Consider the following 19097-nt stretch of genomic DNA (forward strand, 5'->3'; position numbering starts at 1 on the left):
TGATGGCAACTGTGAGACCTGAGTGCATGTGTGTGTGTGATTTTGTGCATTGGTGGGGGGGGGGCTCCAGAGAGACTAGGGAGACATGAGCAATCCACTCTTGTGCTATTACCATCATCCTTTGTAGTAGATTGTGAACTGGCCACATAAGTTCTCTCCTGGTGCCCACCTTGCACCTGTGCCCCATGGTAGTGTCCTTCCATCAAGAACTAGAGTCTTTTTTTCCTCCCCTAGAATCTGGGCTTGGATATCAGGAGATCTTCTTTTACCAATGGGACAATAGCAAAGGTGACTAAGATAGGTGTTTGAGAAGGGCTCGTACACTGGGACTTGGCTTCTCTTGTTGCATGTGGAGCCCTGAGGTCACCCGCCACCCCACCTCAGCCCAGGTGTGGGTGAGCATCCTCCTGAGCCTTCACAGAACATTGAGTTTCTGCAAGCTCCTCCACATCCCACGAAGCAGGTCCCCCCTTTCTCTGCCATTTTTCTTAATCTGCCACATGGTCAGCTTCTTTCTCCACTGTCCCCATGTCCACCCTCACCAGGCAATATCTCTCAAAGAGGAATACTTACCGCAATCGCTGTAGCTTGCAATACCTCTGACTCAACCTCTGGAAAAGGTGCTGGGCTCCAGCATCTGTTAGCAAGTTGAAGTTCAGCTCCAGCTCAGTCAGGGTCTCGCTGGTGCTCAGCCCTATGGCAAGGTCTTTGCAGCTTTCAGCGGTGAGACCACAGCTGGCCAACCTGCAGGAGACACACACATCCATGACCTCAAGTTTATCATCTTGTGGTTCAATGTATACCCACAAACAACCATGGAGCACCTACTGGGGCCACACTTGTGGTCCAGGTGGAGGCTGATAAGACCTCTTATCTCAGGTCCCCAGAAATGCACATGCTATGGTGGGGATGGACTTAGAAACAAATAGCAATAGGTCAGTTTTTGATCAGAACTCTACAGTGCTTTTACTCAGAGTAAAATTCAAGGTTCTTATCCTGGTCACCAGGATCCATCCTGATGATCTGGATCTTTGTCATCTCTGTCCCCATCTCTTTTAGCTCCATTGTTTCTAAACTTCTCCCTGTTTCTTAAATACACCAGAGCCTTTGCATCTGCTCCTTCTTCTGCCTGGAGTAATCTGGAACAAACCAGTACCTCATGATTCATTCCTTTACAAGCTTCAGGTCTTTGCTCAATGGTAAGTCACCTTGATGAAGTCTTGCTCACCACTCTGCCTATTCATTGATGAAGTCTTGCTCACCACTCTGCCTATTCAAGATTATACATGCACCCCCAGACTCCCCACAACTTTATTCTGCTTTGCTTTTTCTACAGCCCTTATCACACACAATGCATTTTATTTGCTATTTGACTTTGTGTTCCTTCCTCTTCATAATATAAAATCCATGTGTTTTGTCCATTTTTGTCCATTTTCCTCAACCCAGTGAAATGCACTCCCACCCCTGGGTTAGTGCATTTCTTAAGGCTGTAGATGAATGCACAGAATAGCATCAAAAAAGGGATAAGTCAAGGTCACTGAAGGCAGAGAAATGAGTGATTGAGAAAAGAAGGAGGATGAAGGTGTGCCTGGAATGGGTGGCTCCCTAAGGTGAGGGTGGTTGTGGGGGGCACTCCTGGATGGCAGGGTGGATGTGAAATCACAGTACATTTGTTGTTTAATCACGTTGGCATACAGATTAAGTTTGAGGATACCAAGATAGTGGTAAGTCTCGACTGTCATTATAAGATGTTTGGACTTTATTCAGTGGGCACTGATGAGCCTGTGAAAGTTCTTGAGGACAGTTGTGATTTTTGTATTACTTTGGAAAGATCCCTGACAGCCAGTGGAGGGTGATAGGTGGGGCAATGCAAGAAGCTGGTGGTATGATGGGAGAATGAGCACCTGGGTCAGAGTCAAGGCTATGGGGAGATGTTTCTGGGAGACTAGATGACACTTAGTGACTCTTTAGATTTTGGGACCAGGGTTGGATATGGAGTTGAAGCTACTGCCACTTACTGAGAAAGCAGATGAGAGAGGAGACAGGGTCAACTTCTCAGGTCCACAACTAAGTGTACTTGTCACATAGTGCCAAGTGCTTAGGAGGGCCCATGATTGGGGTTTAATTCTTGGTGGATTTTAAAATATGCTTATCTTTGAATTTATGTTTTGGAAGCAAAGCTTGATGGGATAACAGAATCTTGGCTTATATATGCTCTTATCTCAAGTCAGTTCTCTCCTTCCCTGAGCTAGAAGAGTTCTTGGCTTCCTACTTCCTTGCCTCCTGGTGTCACAGGGTATCAGCTAGCCTTTTCCTCAACCCAGTGACCACTGTTGTCCACTGTCTCCAGTGTGGGACTGGATCAGGAATGGGGAGGATAAGGGTGGTGCACTTAGAACCATGGCTCATTTGGTAATTTGGTGAGAACAAGACTCACCCACTAATGATCTGGATACTGCATGCATCCTGGCAATACCCTGGTGGTGGTGGTGGGGTTCTCCCATCTGCTGTGGATTGGGTAGTAGAACCATGGGCACATACATGCTCTCTGGCTTGAGTTTTGCGCCCACTCTGGGACAAGGTACATGGGTCTGGTGACTGCTGGGAGGGGAAACCTGGCATTTGGTGGGCTGTGTGCACATAAGTTGTGGGTGGGATCTCAAGGAGCCACTTTTGTGGTCCTCTTCATCTGCAGGGATTCTCCTTCTTCAAATCTCAACCTCTCCCCAGACCACCAAGGACATCAGGCCTCAGGCTTCATTGAAGAGGCTGAGGTTATCTGGCTAGGGGTGAAAGAGTGGACTGTATAAGGGCTCTGGAGCCAGAGAGACATTGGTTTAGGTCTCACTTTGTCAGTCATCAGTAGAAGACTATGGGCAGATTTTATTCTGTTTGAGTTTCACTACTTACCTATAACATGGATTTGCTAACTCTACTGTGCAAGGTGGTTATAAAGATCTGAGAAGATAGTGTGTGCTGTGTGTTTAGGACAGTGCCTGGCAGTGTTTAAAGGATGCTGCTGTGGGACCTGAAACCCTCAGTGTCCCTCAACCTCTCTTCCTCAGCTGCCATGTTTCCACACAGTCTGTCTCTGTCCCTTTGTTCCAGAGAAGCCCAAGGCTCCTCCTTCAGGTGTCTTTGATCCTATGTCCTTCTGCCCTCCTTCTGGCTTTGCTCTTTCTAGATCTCTGAGTTCTCCATCCTCTTCTCTTACAACTTCTCCTATGTTTATGTAATATGCTCTTATGTAATGCACTTTACATGAAAGTGCATTAAAGAAAAATCTCAGAATTCTTGACTCTAGCCCATTCAATGTATTTCAAGAAAAATCCAAAAGTGACATAAATGACATAATCCTATATTTAGAAGAACCAAAAAAGGCTGTGTGCAGTGGCACACACCTGTAATTTCAGTGGCTAGGGAAGCTGAGGCAGGAGGATCATGAGTTCAAAGCTAGCCTCAGCAACTTAGTGAGTCCTTAAGCAACTCAGTGAGACCCTTTTTTCTAATGAAAATATAAAAAGGGCTGGGGTTGTGACTCAGTGGTTAAACACCTCTGGGTTCAATCCCTTGTTCCAAAAAGCAAACAAAAAACCCTCAAAAAATTCTACCAGAAGACTTGTAGAGTTGATAAACAAATTTAGCAAAGCAGCAGATACAAGAGATGTATACATAAATATATTGCTTTCCTCAACTGCGATAATGAATCAGCTGAAAAAGAAATTAGGAAAACTATATCCCATTCCCAATAATCTTAGAAAATACCTGGGAATAAATCTAACCAAGAAGGTCAAAGACCTCTATAATGAAAACTACAGAATACGAAGAAAGAAGCTGAAGAGTACCTTAGAATATGAAAAGAACTCCCATGTTCTTCTTGGATGGGCAGAATTAATATTATCAAAATTGTCATACTAAAAGTCTGATACTTTTGTCAACAAAAGCATTATCAGATTCAATGCAAATCCTATTAAAATACCAATGATATTCTTTACAAAACCAGAAAAAAAATTCATCTGGAAGAATAGCTAAAGCAATTCGACCCAGAATAGTTAAAGCAATTCTGAGCAAGGATAGTGATGCTGGAGGCATCACAATATTGAACCTCAAATTATACCAGAGAGCTATAGTAACCAAAACAGCATGGTATTGGTGCCAAAAAAGACATGAAGACCAACGGAATAGAGTAGAGAACACACAGAGAGAAATCCATATACATATAGTCATCTGACACTCAACAAAGGTGTGGAAAACATATGTTGGAGAAAAGATAGCCTGTTAACAAATGATGCTGGGAAAAATGGATATCCATATGTAGGAGAATGAAACTTGATCCCTATCTCTCATGCTGCTCAAAAGCCAACTCAAAGTGAATCAGGGAATTAGACAAGAAACTGCAACTGCTAGAAAAAAAAAATGCAGGCTTAACACTCCAACGTATTGGCACAGGCATTGACTTCCGTAACATCACTTCTAAAGTGCAAGAAAGAAAACCAAGAATCAAGTGGGATGGCATCAAATTAACCAGCTTCTGCATAGCAGAGGAAACAAGAGGGTGCAGACAGAACCTCCAAGAATGGGAGAAGATCTTTGCTACCTGCTCCTTAGCTAGGGGATTAATATCCAGAATATATGAAGAACTCAAAAACTTTTATACCAAACAACAACACCAACCACAACAACCACCATAAAACCCTCACCAAATCATCCAATTAATAAATGGGCTAAAGAACTAAATAGATAAATTTTTAAAAGAAGAAACACAAATGGCCAACAAATATATGAAAAAATGTACAATATCTCTAGAAATCAGGGAAATGCAAATAAAAAGTGCATTGATATTTCATCTCACTCCAGTCAGAATGGCAATTATCAAGAATACAGATAATAATAAATGTTGGGTAATGTGTGGGAGGAAGGTACACTTATGTATTGTTGGTTGGACTGAGTATTAGTATAAATACTCTGGAAAGCAGTATATATTTCTCAAAAAAAAAAAAAACCTGCAAATGAAACCACAATATGACTCAGCTATCCCATCCTTTGGTATATATCCAAAAGATCTAAAGTCAGCATATTATAGGGACGTAGCCACATCAGTGTTTACGACAGTGTAATTCATAATAGTCAAGCTATGGAACCAGCCTAGGTGCCCATCAAGAGATGAATGGATAAAGAAAATATGGTACATATACATAATGGAGTTTTACTCAGCCATAAAGAAGAACGAAATTATGTCATTTGCTGGTGAATGGATGGAACTGGAGAACATCATGCTAAGCGAAACAAGCCAGACCCAGAAAGTTAAGGGTCGAATGTTTTCTCTCATTTGTGGCAGTTAGATCAAAGTAAGGGGGAATAAAGGAGGAGAGAATGCCATGAAAATAGGAAGAGAAATTTGTGAGGTAGAGGACAGGGATTGATGGGGAGGGAAGAGGGACAGGAAAAGGGAGGAGTGGTGGAATGAATCTGACCAAACATTCCTAAATACATATATGAATATACCATAGTGAATTTCACCTTTATGTATATCCGTAATGCACTTATTTAAAATACATAGCTTGGTGTGGTGGTGCATGCCTATAATCCCAGGGGCTTGGGAGGCTGAAGCAGGAGGATCACAAGTTCAAAGCCAGTCTCAACAACTTAGCAAGGCCCTAAGAAACTCAGTGAGACCCTGTCTCTAAATAAAATACAAAATAGGGCTGGGGATGTGGCTCAGCGGTTGAGCGCCCCTGAGTTCAATCTCTGGTACTCCCCCAAACAGATTATAAATAGATAGAATAAAGATCAATAGTATAGAGGAAAGGGAGCAGGGGAAGGAAGGAGAGAAGTAAAAGGGAAGGGTAAATGGGAAGCACTGGGGACTGAATTGGAGCAAATTACATTCCATGCTTATATAATGATGTCAAAATGAACCCCAAGAGTGACATAAGCCAGAATAGAAGAACACTGCATGATCTCACTTGTTGGTTAAAAAGAAAAAAAAAAAATACACAAAAAAAGTAGAATGGAGGTTCCATGGAGAGGTGGGAGAGAAATACTATTCCCTCTGCCTGGGATATTTTCCCTCCGGTTTCACTTAGTCAAATCCTCTGTGTTTTTTAGATTTTCTTCCAGATACTTCCTCAAGGAAGTTTTCTCCATTAGAGCCTTTATCTGGGCCTGTTGTCACTTGTCTGTTAGCTGTGGTCTTTAATGCCAGTCTCTCACAAACTGCGGGAAAAGATTTTGTGTGCATGCGTTTCCCATAGTAGCACAGGCGTTTGTCACAGTGCACGGTCAGAGGGGATCAATGGGTATGTGATAAATACAAAGACGAGTCTCTCATCCTAAGACTCAGCCTTTGCCTCCCAATCTCGCACCCCTCACTGCTTCATTGGACACCCCAGGCCAGACTTACCTCAAGGTCTGCAGGTAGCACAGAGGTTGTCTCAGGGTCTTACGAAGATTCTGCACTGCAGAGTGACTTAGCGAATTTCCACTAAGGTCCAGCTCCCTCAGGCCTCCACTGACCCTGAGAGTAGAGAAGAGAACCTGCCAGCTGTTGTCGGTGATGGGGACCCATCTGGACCTGAGGGAGACAGAGAGGAACAGGGGAGACGTGACCCAGATGTGCAGAGTCTAGGTGCACAGCACTGCACAACAGGGAGGGGTTCTGTCCTCCTGAGCACCAGGCCTCAATGGGGAGTGCCATTGCCAGGACTGACCCACGTTTCCACCTGCTCCTGCCAACCTGGTTAGGTGCCCTCCTCTGTGTGGTACCTCATTCTACAACCCTTACCAATAGTATACCGATGTGCTCATCCTCTCCATCTGTTTCTGTCTGAGCCTGGGAGTTCCCTGAGTGCAGGGGCAGATAGTTGGTATCTCTTTTTATCTGTAGGACTCAGCATAGCCCCTGACATAGAGGAGGAGCTTGGAAATTTGGACAGCCTTCCTCCCATCCATGAAGAAAGACATACCTGTCTTTGGCACAGAATTTTGGAGACCCAGTGGCTAGAAAGGAAATGGGAACAGAGTCCAGGAGAGACGGTTTGAGGATGATTTTGTGATGGGATGTTGGATATGATTAGATATACTACTCTCCATGTTGGTTTTCATGGGCCCCTGTACTTTCTAAGGACAGCAAGACCTTGGTGAAGTTCCACAGGAAAGAGATGGCAAAGGGAATGTCCTAGGAGAGAATATTTGCAACCCATATGGGAGAGGATGATGAGTTTCACATGAGTGTTAGAGTAGACTCTGCCTTATTTGACTTCCACCCATGTACTTTCTCCATTTTCACCCAATACTTTAAAGATCTCACTTGCTTCTGGGGTGTTTTGGTTGGATATGAGCTGTCCCTCCAAAACTCCTGTTAATGCAGGAATATTCAGAGGTGAAATGATTGAATTGTGAGAGCTGTAGTCTTATCAGTCCAATAGACTAGGTGGTAACTATAGGCAGGTGGGGCATGACTGGAGGAGGTAGGTCACTGGGGTTGTGCCCTAGAAAGGTCCACCTTCCCTGTGACCTCTTTCCCCTCCCTCTCTTTGCTTCCTGACCCTGTCTTGAGTTCAGAAGCTTTCCTCCCCTGGGCCCTTCCCCCATAATGTGTTGTTCACCTTAAGCCCAGAGCAATGGAGTTGGCCATCTATGGACTGAGACCTCTGAAATCATGAGCCATAAGTAAACTTTTCCTCCTCTAACTTGTACTTGTTGGGTGTTTGGGTCACAGAGATGCAAAAGCTTACTGAAGCACAGGGCTTCAACTGCTCAAGCCCTATTCCATGTTTCAGAGTGACATTTCTGTGTTCTTGCCAGATATCTCTATCACCACACTCCAGTAACTCTTCCACCCACCATAGTCCAGTCTTAACTCATCTTTCCCCTGAAGAGATGGGGGGAAGATCTCAGGGCCAATGTCATTGTCATGGGAAGGGAGAGGGAGGTGTGCTTGAAGCAGTTGAAAGAGAAATTTATCATTTCTTGGAGAGACAGCATATCAAGAGAGAGAGAGAGGAGCAGAGGCAGGTGGATTGCTTGATTCTTGGAGAAGGTAGAGGCAATGGGAAGGTCAGCATGAAGGTGGAAATGTGTTCAGCAGAGAAAATGGGTGGTTTTCACAGAAGCAAGAGGAGAGGTGGAACAAGGCAGGGCCCCATCCCATGGTCAATCATGCAGAAGTTTTTTTTTTTTTTTTTTTTTTTTTGTACTGAGGGATTAAACTCAGGGTGCTTTACCACTGAGCCACATCCCCAGCCCTTGAGACAGAGCCTCACTAAGTTGCAGAGGCTGGCTTTGAACCTGCTATCCTCCTGCTTCAACCTCCTGAGCCACTGGGATTACAGGCATGCATCACTGTGCCCAGTCATGCAGAGGATCTTAAGTAGGAAGAGAAGGGTGGTTGGATGGGGCAGTTAGAAATCATGGTGACATCATCCTTTGGCCACTGGGGCTGAGCGTGAGTGTCTCCAGTGCTCAGGAAGTGTGTGGGAGCTGATGAGAGGAGAGGTCAGGATACTCACAGAACAACTCCAGGGGGTCTCCATCCTTGTCCCTTCTGTGGGCCCTCATTCAGCTGAAGCCTCTTCACATGACTGCAGAATTTAATGCAGAAAATGAACACCAGAAGCTCCATGTCTGTCTGGACATACATCCTTGTTCTTTGGAAACTGTCCATGGCCTGCATTAGGAATTCCTCATCCTGAGTCTCATACAAACAATGGAGAAACTCCAGAGAGTGTGGCTGTCCTGGTGGGGATTTGGCCTCCACCCATTGCAGCAGCTCCCATTTCCTTTCCGGAGACAACTGGAAGGTGAAGGATTTCTCCGTTGCTCTTGACCAGTGATCACTTAAGAGGCCGAACAGGAAGCGCACGGTTGGTGCCCCAAAGAGGTTGTTCCTTCCATACACATCTAGCAGCTCTTCCATACCTCCAAGGCCATCAGGACTTTGGCTTCTTTCCTCCTTATCCCTCAAGGCGTAGGACATCGCTGCAAAGAACTCCTGGAAACAGAGATGAATGAAGCTATAGGTCAGGGAGTCAGGGCCCTTGCGGAGAACACCCCTCTTCAAGAAAATGGTGATGATGGTTTCATTTAACTCGTGCTTCCTGAGGTCGCCTGCACTGAACACAGTCTTTCTTTGCCAGAGGCCTTCAGCAGCCAAAGAGCAGAAGTCCTTGAGCTGTGTCCCTAGGTGTGGATCTGGAAAGGCCTGGAAAAGGTAGTGCATACACAGGCTTGTGAGGGTCTGAATGGTGGGTGGGAGTACTTTCCCCAACTCCATGTTCCCCTTCAGGTAAGTGCAGACCATCCAGGACACCAAGGGCATGAGACACAACGTCAAGAGCTCAGGGTTTGATTCCAGCATAGTAAAGGCTCTGTTTGCTTGGCTTTCATCTGTTTTGAAATATTTGTAGAAATATTCTTTCCTGCCAGACTCAGAGAAGCCCAGGACTTCTACCCAACGTGGTTGCTTCAAAGAAGGAATGAGTTTCTGCAGATCTGTGGTCCGAGATGTGACCAGCAAGGAGGCCTCAGGGAGTATGGCTTTCCCCAACAAACCGCCCAGGAGTGCATGCACAGGCTGTGACTGGCTCCAGTGCACACAGAGCTCAGGACTCTGATTCTCCAAGACCCATTTTGGCTCATCGATACCATCCAGGATGAAGAGCAATTGCTGTGGCTGAGACAGGATCCGCCTGATGGGCGCTGTAGAGGCTGTCCCATCTTCTGAGATGAGCTCAGCCAGACTCACCAACTTGCATTGGGCCAGCTCTCTGCAGCTGAAGTAGAAGATGTGCTGGAAGCGGTCTCTGTACAGCTGGCCTTCTTCCCAGGCTCCCTTCACCTGCCTGGCCAGTGTTGACTTTCCAATTCCAGGAGCCCCATGCAGTATGACAATATGAGGTTCTTTCTGGAAACCTGGGCCTGGGCCAAATAATTCACGGATCTCAATCAAATGTCCTTGCTCCTCCACTACATCACGATGCCAGCTTTTCCTGGCCAGGGGATCCTGGCCTCTGGGATGAGGTTTTTGTAGAAGTAGTAGCTGTGTGAATTTTTGGTGCATATTGTCATTTTTCCAGGATTGTGCGTGGCGGAGCTTTTCTCTTCTCTGGTTTTGATATCTTTCTCTGATTCCTAAATAAGGGAGGAAAAGATGGGAACTAATGGTACAGAACAGAGTTGATCATTTATTCATTTAACAACTGAATGGACTTAGGTACCTACTCTGAGCCACATAGCACATTAACTGCAGATAATGGTGGGTTCTGGCAGGTGACATAGAAGGAACAAGGACTTTGGAGTAGAAGATTTTAGTTCAAATCTTTACCAAGTCATACTCTCTGTATATATATATATATATATATATATATATATATATATATATATATATATTCATTCAAATATTTATCCAGGGCTTTCCAAATGCCAGGCACTACTCTAGGAGCTGGGAATAAAGAGTGAACCGACAGACACAACTGTCTGCCCTCATTAAGCCTAGGACTTGGGCCATGAGCTGCACTGAGCCTCAGTTTTCTCATCTGTAAGTTGGGCATTGTGGTATCCCCTTGTAGGAGGAGTGGAGCTCATGGATAATGGAGCAGATGCTGTTGTCTCCTGAATGGCATCTTTTCAACACCCATCATTGCAGGACCTGCCAATCATATCCTTCATTAAGCACCTGTGATTGTCTGAGGGCTCTCTCATGGCCCACAGGTGGAGTGTGCCAGAAAGACTGCAAAGCTAATGTTCTAGAGAGAGCATTAGTTGACAACAGATGGGGTCCTCTGCACTCAGGACAGGCAACTCTGAGGAATGTTCTACATTGTCTCCCAGACATCCTCAGCAGCATATGAAGGTGAAATAAAAATTATAGCCAGTTCTCCAAGGGGTATATCAGTAATTTCACCAGGAGATAGAATAGCACAGTTACTAATAATACCCAGCCTGCATGATAAATTTTCCAGTCGTACTGTAGAAAGAGGTTCCAAGGGATTAGGCTCCACAGGTGTGGATTGGGCTATGCTGTCTTTAAATTTAGATTCTCGCCCCATGCTAAAACTAAATATTCAAGGACATGAATTTAATGGGCTACTGGATACAGGTGCAGACCTTAGCATCATCTCTCATCAAGAATGGCCAAAACATTGGCCATTACAACAAGCCACTCAAACGCTTCGAGGCCTAGGAGTGGCGACTAATCCCCATAGAAGTGCAATGGTATTAGATTGGAAGGATCCTGAAGGATGTGAAGGAACTATACAGTGAGCCGATCAGATGAACTAACCATCCATCGCGGAGACATTATCCGAGTGTTTTTCAAAGATAATGAAGACTGGTGGTATGGCAGCATAGGAAAGGGACAGGAAGGTTATTTTCCAGCTAATCATGTGGCTAGTGAAACACTATATCAAGAACTGCCTCTAGAGATAAAGTAGCGCTCCCCTCCTTTAACCCCCAAGGAAAAAAACCAAAACAGAAAAGCTTTCAGCTCCTCAAAAGCAGTCAGTCAGTAAGGACAAGTCCCAGGATTTCAGACTTGGCTCACAATCAGTGACACATTCTGAAATGGGCAAAGAACAGAGCCATGGAGAGGCTTGTGGGAAGCCGGTGATGGCAGTTGGGCTCTGAGGGTTTTTCCTGAGGAGTTGTTTTGTTTGGCATGTGTGGTTCTAAAAATAAAGTTTGTTTCTTTTGACAAGTGGCTCCTGAATTGTGCCCAGCCAGACTGCGGCATTGAACCTCAGTTGCTGCTGTGGTTTGGATGTCATTTGTTTCCCCTCAAACTCACTGAAATTTGGTTGCTGATGTAGTGGTGCTGGGAGGTGGGGCCTAATGGGAGGCATTTAGGTCATGGGGGAGGAGCTCTCATGAAGGGATTCATGCATTTCTTGAGCAAATGAGTTAGCTGTGGAGGGAATTGGACTCCCTTTCCTCTCTTCTGCAGCCTCCTGCTTGCTCTTCTGCCCCTTATCCCTCTCGCCACACATGGAGCAGCACAAGATCCTCAACAGAAGCTAAGCAGATGCGGTCATCTGATTTAGGACTCTTGGCATCCAGAACTGGCAGGAGATAAGTAAACCCCTTCTCTTTATAAAGTACGTGGTCTCAGTTACTTTGTTGTAGCAACAGAAAATGAACTAAGACAGATGCTCATAGGGGTAGCCTGCTCCATGGTGCACCTTTGCTGGGATTCCTCTTCCCCAGACTCACTTCCTTTTTCACTCCAAGTGCCTCTTGGGAATCACCTCCCCAATAAACTACCTGCACACACAACTCATCTCAGGACCTGCTTCTAAGGGAACCAACCTGTGAAAGATGAAAAGATGCCTAGTGAACAGTGAGAAGCTGAGTTCATCATGTAAGAGATCGTTCCCCACAGAGGGTCCTCAGGCTCCAAATTAAGTCAGATTCTGAATGGAGCAATTGTTATAATCTCTCCCCATATTTCTCTTCCTAACATTTTGAATGCCTCTCGCTTTCCCCCCTAGATGAATTTTAAACATGATCCCGATGGTTCATCTGGGATGGTGAAGACCAGTTTACCCCAGGACACCTGGTGGGCTATATCTGGAGGTCAAGGTTACTACCTGTCCTGCCTTTCAGGCGAGATGAAGAAAATCTGGGGAGAATAGGGAGTGTGGAGTCAATTCATATTGTTATTCTTTGTGAGACTGCAGCTTCAGGGTCCAACTCACCTTTGAAATCACAATCTATGGGTCTGCCTTTATTGTCTCTTGTGAGAACATTTCTAGCAATGTGAATACCTTCTAGGAACAATAGGTCACTGCCAATTGTTACCTGGGGCCACCGCCCACTCTGCTCAGGCTGTGCCTCTTGAGATGCCAAGAGAGGACTTTACTCTTCTGATGTCACTTTTTCCAAAACCTCCTAGTTTTCATAGATCTGTGACCATGGACCATGGACTGTCCTCTTGAATCAAGTCACACTTAAAAAAAAATATTTTCTTTCTTGAATTAAGTAATACTTAAAAAAATCCTCTACCTTGAATGAGTTTCATTTTAATGTTACGCCCCTGACCAGGTAGGTGTTGGTCAGCTCCATCCAAATCCACAAAAACCAGGACGCTGGCTGGATTTGGCCTGTTTTTGCCAGTCCCAGCCAGCCACCTGTTTTTGTACAAATTGCAAGCTGAGAGTGACTGTTACGTTTTCAAATGGTTGAAAAAAAAATCAAAAGATGAATATCATTTCATGTTGTGACAATTATATGATATTCAAAATTTAGTGTCCATAAATATAGTGTTATTGGAACACAATCATGACAGTTTGCTGGTGTATCGTCTATGGTTGCCTTAAGGCTGTGATGGCCGGTTTGAGTAGCTGTGGCAAAGACCCACAGAGTTTAAAATATTGTTTATCATTTCCTTTACACAGGCAGATTTTTTTTTTTGCCTTTGTTCTTGATCAATTAGAAAGCCTGCTGTGTGATTTTTGTACTTGTTATGAAACTGTTCAACTTCCACCCTTGAAGAATTTCTTTAGAATTTAGAATCAGGGAAAACTTGAGGAAATGGGTTAGCTGTGGAGGGAATTTGATTCCGGTTCCCTTGAGTGGGTCTTTTCTCTTCTTATTGATAATAGCTATTATGTAACCCATTATATTGCTCTTTTTGCCCTGCTTGCCAGGATGCTCAGAACCGATGGAACCTTTAATTATAGCAACTAATTTGCCTTCATGGTTTTCATACTTGCTTTTTAAAATTTTTTTATCATTATTGCATTGTAGTAATATTGCATTGGTACGATGCCTCGACTCCTTCCTATATTTCTGCCTTTCCTCATTTCTTCTCTCCCTTCTTTCTTCCTTCTTTCCTTTTGTGAATGGGAAGTGGTGTGACTAATTAAATCAGTTGACACACATTGAGCCTAGGCCACATTTTCGGCCCATGAATTCTGTAAATTAACTCCCAGTTGTGTGTAGAAGGATTCCTTTTCACTCAACATCTCTCAGATACAAAGGGAGCATCCCCTAGCATGGGTTAAGACCATAACACCGGAAGCCAGTGTGGCTGTGGCTTTGAAGTGACTATCCTCATTGCCTACACAGCAGAGGGAGTAGGACATAGGGGTTAAAGGTGTGGACTGTGGTGTTGGGGAGAAGGAAGGCTGAATTCCAGCTTTGCCCCTCATTGTGAGACTTTACTTTTTTCAGCCTCAGTTTTCTCATTTGCAAGATGGGACCATAACAGTGGTTGTGAAATTTAAATAGAATGTATAATTGAAGCACTGGCACACGTGGAGTGGGGTGTCTAGCCAGCACTTGCAGGCACGTGACTTTCTCTAGACCACTTCCAGCAGGGGATTGGTGAGAAGCTCTGTGGACATCAGATCCAGCTTACCTGACCCCAGGCCAGTGGAGTATGTTTCGTGTGCTGGAGAATGCACCCACATCCTCATTTTTAGCGGCTTCCTAGAAGCAAAGCCTTGATCTAGTGGTGACTGCAGTGTCAGGGGTTCTAGGGAGTGGATTCAGAGGTTCTCCAGGTCCTCTGCTCAGCCTGTTAACTTGGCCCCCAGGGATCTGATTTTGTGCATGCCTTTGTACCCCTGCCATGCCCCAGAAGCTCGGCAAGGCCTCACCTCCGTAATAGTTTCCAGATGTTTCAGCCAGAAGCCTCTCAGTCTCAGGAGCTCCCTGATGCCTTGGTTCTGTATTGGTTTGAGGTGGAGGTTCCCAGCCCCCTAGCACTGTGGATGTGGGGGCATTGGGTGACTCTTGGCTTGGAGACTCCTGGTCTGTGGAGCTTGAAGGAGCTCGGTGGAGGAACAAGGGAGCATTTCCTGGATGGGGGGATGGGGGATGACAGAAGAGAAATGACTAGCTACTGAAAATGCACTTTGACTCTCACAATGATCTTGCGGACTAGTTATTAAGATCTTATTGTTAAAGCCACATCAAGGTAGATGGAGAGTTTTATTTTCTTACGGCTGGTCTGAAGCACTTTGGTGGGCATATAGTGTGTTTAAGTTTGCAAGATTTTGATGAACCACTTGAGGGGCCAAACTCCCTATTTCAAGTAACCATAGTTACTCGGCAGCTTCCTGGGCAGGGTGGATCCTCTTTACTGCAGTGCACAGTTTTGCCAGACACTGAGAACTCAGGCCATGCAAATTGGAGGTAGAGTTGAATTGTTCAAAGTGATAGAGAGCGGAAGAGCAGTCTGGTACTGTATTGGACATGGGAAAGAGGAGAGTGCTCTTGGGAGGCATAAATAGTGGGGGATCTTTGTTGGGGGAGACATGTGAGCAGTCTAGCCCCTCTTATCATATCAAAGTAGAGTGTTTGCTCAGATTTTGTGCAAGTAGATATGTGTGTGCGTGCATGTGTGTGTGTGTGTGTATGTGTGTGTGTGTGTGTAGCTTAATTCTACCCTGTGGAGTTGGAGGTGGGACAAGGAGCTAAAATTAAGTAGTATAAAGTCTCAGATGAGGGTGGAAAGACTTGTTCCACATCACACCACGAGTGGGTGAAGTCAGAATGAAAACTGAGGGTAATGGAGTTGGAGCCTGTAGCCACCCATGCCAGGACTTGGGAGCAGAAGAGCGAGAGTGGGCACAGAGGAAGGGGAAGGAAATTGGGGCAAACCTAGGACTTCCACAAAGCAGTGGCAGGGTGGAGAAGGAAATAACTTCCCCAGGCATGGATTGCTCTGGATTCTAGCCCTGGCTCTGCCCCTAAGTGCTTGTGAGCTTGAACAGGCGGGCTGTTCTCTCTAGCTCTTCTGTACTGTCAAGAGGGTGGCCATTTTGATTGTTGGGATAGGAGAGGAAGAGGCAAGGGTGTAGCTGAGGTTTGAACCCTGGTGACCAAAACGGTAGAGAATAAAATAAGAGAAGTTAGGAAAGGGAACTGGCTGGGGATGAGGAATGAGCCCAGCCTCATGCTCAGATTTTGTGCAAGTAGATATGTGTGTGCGTGCATGCATGCATGTGTGTGTGTGTGTGTGTGTGTGTGTGTGTGTTTGCATCTGGAGAACAGAGGCCTCTTTTGAACTTCTGGGCTACCCTGACCCTGTGGATCTTCAGGGCCCACCAAGATTATGGGATGAGCTCTGCATGGTCAAGGACCATGCCACACAGGACTGATGCACGTGGGTCCCAGTTTCCCCATCTGTCAAACGGAAAGGGGAGCAGTCTCAGCACTGAGAGGTCCTTGAAGGACCATTGCTTCCAGCCATATTGCTCTCACCACCCCTATCCTGGGTCTTTCATCTTTCCTCTATAGTAGGCCCCCCAGGTCCCCATGAAGGTCCAATAGGGACCGACTGGCTGACTCACTGCCCCACCCCAGTCCCAGGCAGGGCTCTTAACTCACCTTTCTGGATGTGGCTAGGTGTTACAGGAAAAATTCTCTTTGATTCCCGGGTGGACCCGGTGCAAGGAAAATTCCAGAACTTCAGCACTTCTGTGGAGGTGGGCCAGCTGGGGGACTCCATGGCGGGTGTATTTGGGGAGCTGATGATTAAGGAAGAGTTGCCTATGGGAAAGAGACAGAGAGGTTGAGGGCTTGTTCGAGGGGCAGGAACAGAAGCCAGACTGAGCCTGGGGTTCTTCATATTAATCAGGTCCCATTTCTTAACCAAGTGAGGTCAGGAGAAACCCATGAGCCCACTGAGGCCCTCACAACCTCCCCCACCGCCCCAACAGGCTCATCCAGAGAATGATATCCTCACAGACACCACTGGGCAAAAAGTCCTGATCTGGGGCTCAGGGAATTTGCCTACCTTTCCTGGTTCTGATGTTGCTTCTTTGGGTAAGTTAACATTCCCCTCTGAGCGTTAGCTCTCCCACGTGAGGCTGCCAGCACCTGCCTCTCCGGGTTGCCAATAGTGATAATAGCAGCAGCAGCATCAATAGCAAGAGCTTGCATTTATGGAGCACTTACTGTATATTAGAGTCTACTAACAGTTTCACATGGGTTATCTCTTTTAACTCCCACACAGGCCAAGGAGACAGGCTCTTACTCTCTCATGGAGAAACAGAAGCAGAGTAGTAAAGTGACTTGTCCAGGGTGGCAGTGCTGTGACAGGAGCCTGCCTCTGCCTATCTCCCAGTCATGTTCATAACTACAATGCTCTGGTAAGGGCTTCTTGGGGAGCTGGGCTTTAAACCCATGCCCACTCCTTTCTGTACCCTTCTGAATGCCAGTCTACCCCCGCCATCAGCCCTCCAGGCACTGTGAGGAACACATGGGGATAGAAATGCACTGGAACAGAAGAGGGTATAGGGCAAGGGGTCTAGCAAGAGCCCCCCAGCAAGCCTTCCAGCTCTAGCCTAGTCTGGCGCCTGAATGCTCCTTTGGGCAGTCCCAAGTCACCCACCCAGAGGTGGCTTGGTGGGAGGGTTCAGTGGTGGTAGTCCCAGTGGGACTGGGGTAGGGTCTTTTTCTACTCACTTGAAGTCAAGGTCGTCTTTGCCTGGGCCTGGGCACACAGCAGACTCAGGCCCATGTGTTCCCAGGTATGGAAGGCCAGGTCCCAGGCTCGCTGCTCCCCATACTGAGCCACCAGCTGTGAGGCCACCTCCGTGCCACTTGCCTTCTCTGGTTGAGCTGGTGTCACACCAGAAGAACACCCAAAGAGTGTTTTGTTGGATAGCCGAAGCTGGAATTCCTTCAGCTCCTCTTTCGGCAGTAGCTCCAGGTAATGAGCCAGCTGGTCCTGGGTCCCTCTGGCCATCTCTGCCCCAGGCAGGAGAGCCTTGGGGATATTCATGGGGGGAGCAGTGGGTAAGTGAGTGGGTGGTGAAGGGCATCAGGCAGGTAGAGAAGAGTGATCTTCCTTTGCCTTGGCCAATGCACGTCTCTCAATGCACAACTCTCATGGGGATCATGTCTCTTAGCCTGGCAAACTCTGATTCAGCATTTGGGACTCAGTTTTGTAAACTGAGGGCATCTGCCAATATAGATGATATCGGGAGGAGAGAGGGGAGAGGAGTGGTAGGAGAACCACAGGAGGGAGGAGACCCAAGGGGACTGGAAGATACTGGAAGAAGTCAGAGTCCATGGAGGTGCGGGGGCAGGGCCCAGGGCTGGTCAGGAAAGGTGATGGGGAGGAGGAATGGGAGGAGGGAGGGGTGGGAGGATGGAGGGATGGGGAGATGAGGGTGTGACTGACACTTACTATTCTGGGTTCCCCAGATTCTTCCTTCTCCTGGGATCTGGACTCCTGGAATCAACCCTTGAGACACAGCACTGAGAGGGGGTGAGGTGGAGGTGGGGCAGAGGCCATACAAGTGGTGGGCTCAGAGCCCAGGACTGAGCTCAGGGCTGGAGGGGGGCAGATGCCATGCAAGTGGTGGGTTCAGAGCCCAGGACTGAGCTCAGACCCATTTGCAAGTCTCTCCAGAATGCTCCTGGTTGGGACATCTCCTAGTTGAGAACAACCCAGAGCTGGCCACAGCAGGAAGGACAAGTCACCCAGAGGAAACCTCTGAGGGGTGTGGTCAGGGAAGAGGAGGGGCCTGGACAGGCCTATCTATATCCAGGACAGACACATGCTGTGTGCAGGTGCATATTGCACCCTGTCACCCATCACCCAGAGCCTGTCTGCAGGGCTAGGATGCAGACTCTCCAGGCAGGGGCTGGGGATGTGCACCCTGGCACTCAGGGTAGGTGGGGTCCCCCTAAATCTGCCAGGGCGAGCTCCTTAGTGGAAAATGTTAGAGTTGTCCAGGAAGCATCTTTCCAGCCTCTCATGGTTTGGGGGCTTCCTGAGCCCACTTGCTCATCCTGACATCTATCATCTATCTATCTATCTATCTATCTATTTATCTTTCTATCTATCTCTATATTATCTGGGAATAGATAGATTCCAGATCGAGGGGGCTGTGGAGGCTGCCCAGCTCTCAGCTAGCAAACATCTCCACCCGAAAGCGGAACAGTCCCTGCCTTATCGTCATGAAGCCAGGCACTGGGGGAATCAGAAATAGATGTTCTTCCTCTTTTGTCAAAGTGGCAGAGTTTGGGGACTCTAGGTTGGAGAATGACATTGCCCAACTCATTTGCTATTGTGAAATAAATAACACCAGGAGTTTCAGAAGATGCTTTGAACTTGCCCTGAGCTGGAGGAGCCCAGGCTT

At 46.6% G+C, this 19097-nt stretch overlaps 1 protein-coding gene across 1 annotated transcript in view; it reads right to left on the reverse strand.

Moving 5' to 3' along the window:
* Nlrp1 (NLR family pyrin domain containing 1) overlaps positions 1-17695 on the reverse strand; it is a 39302-nt gene extending 21607 nt beyond the window's left edge. Inside the window, exons 1-6 of the mRNA XM_076871390.1 lie at positions 17413-17695; positions 16333-16494; positions 14598-14798; positions 8511-10131; positions 6404-6574; positions 574-744 (exon numbers count right to left, since the gene is read on the reverse strand). Coding sequence (XP_076727505.1) covers positions 574-744; positions 6404-6574; positions 8511-10131; positions 14598-14798; positions 16333-16494; positions 17413-17695 — 2609 coding nt within the window. The remainder of the gene's footprint in view (positions 1-573; positions 745-6403; positions 6575-8510; positions 10132-14597; positions 14799-16332; positions 16495-17412) is intronic.
* Positions 17696-19097: the final 1402 nt, after the last annotated feature.

This window comes from Callospermophilus lateralis, chromosome 11 (assembly GCF_048772815.1).
Source record: "Callospermophilus lateralis isolate mCalLat2 chromosome 11, mCalLat2.hap1, whole genome shotgun sequence".
Lineage (NCBI taxonomy): Eukaryota > Metazoa > Chordata > Mammalia > Rodentia > Sciuridae > Callospermophilus > Callospermophilus lateralis.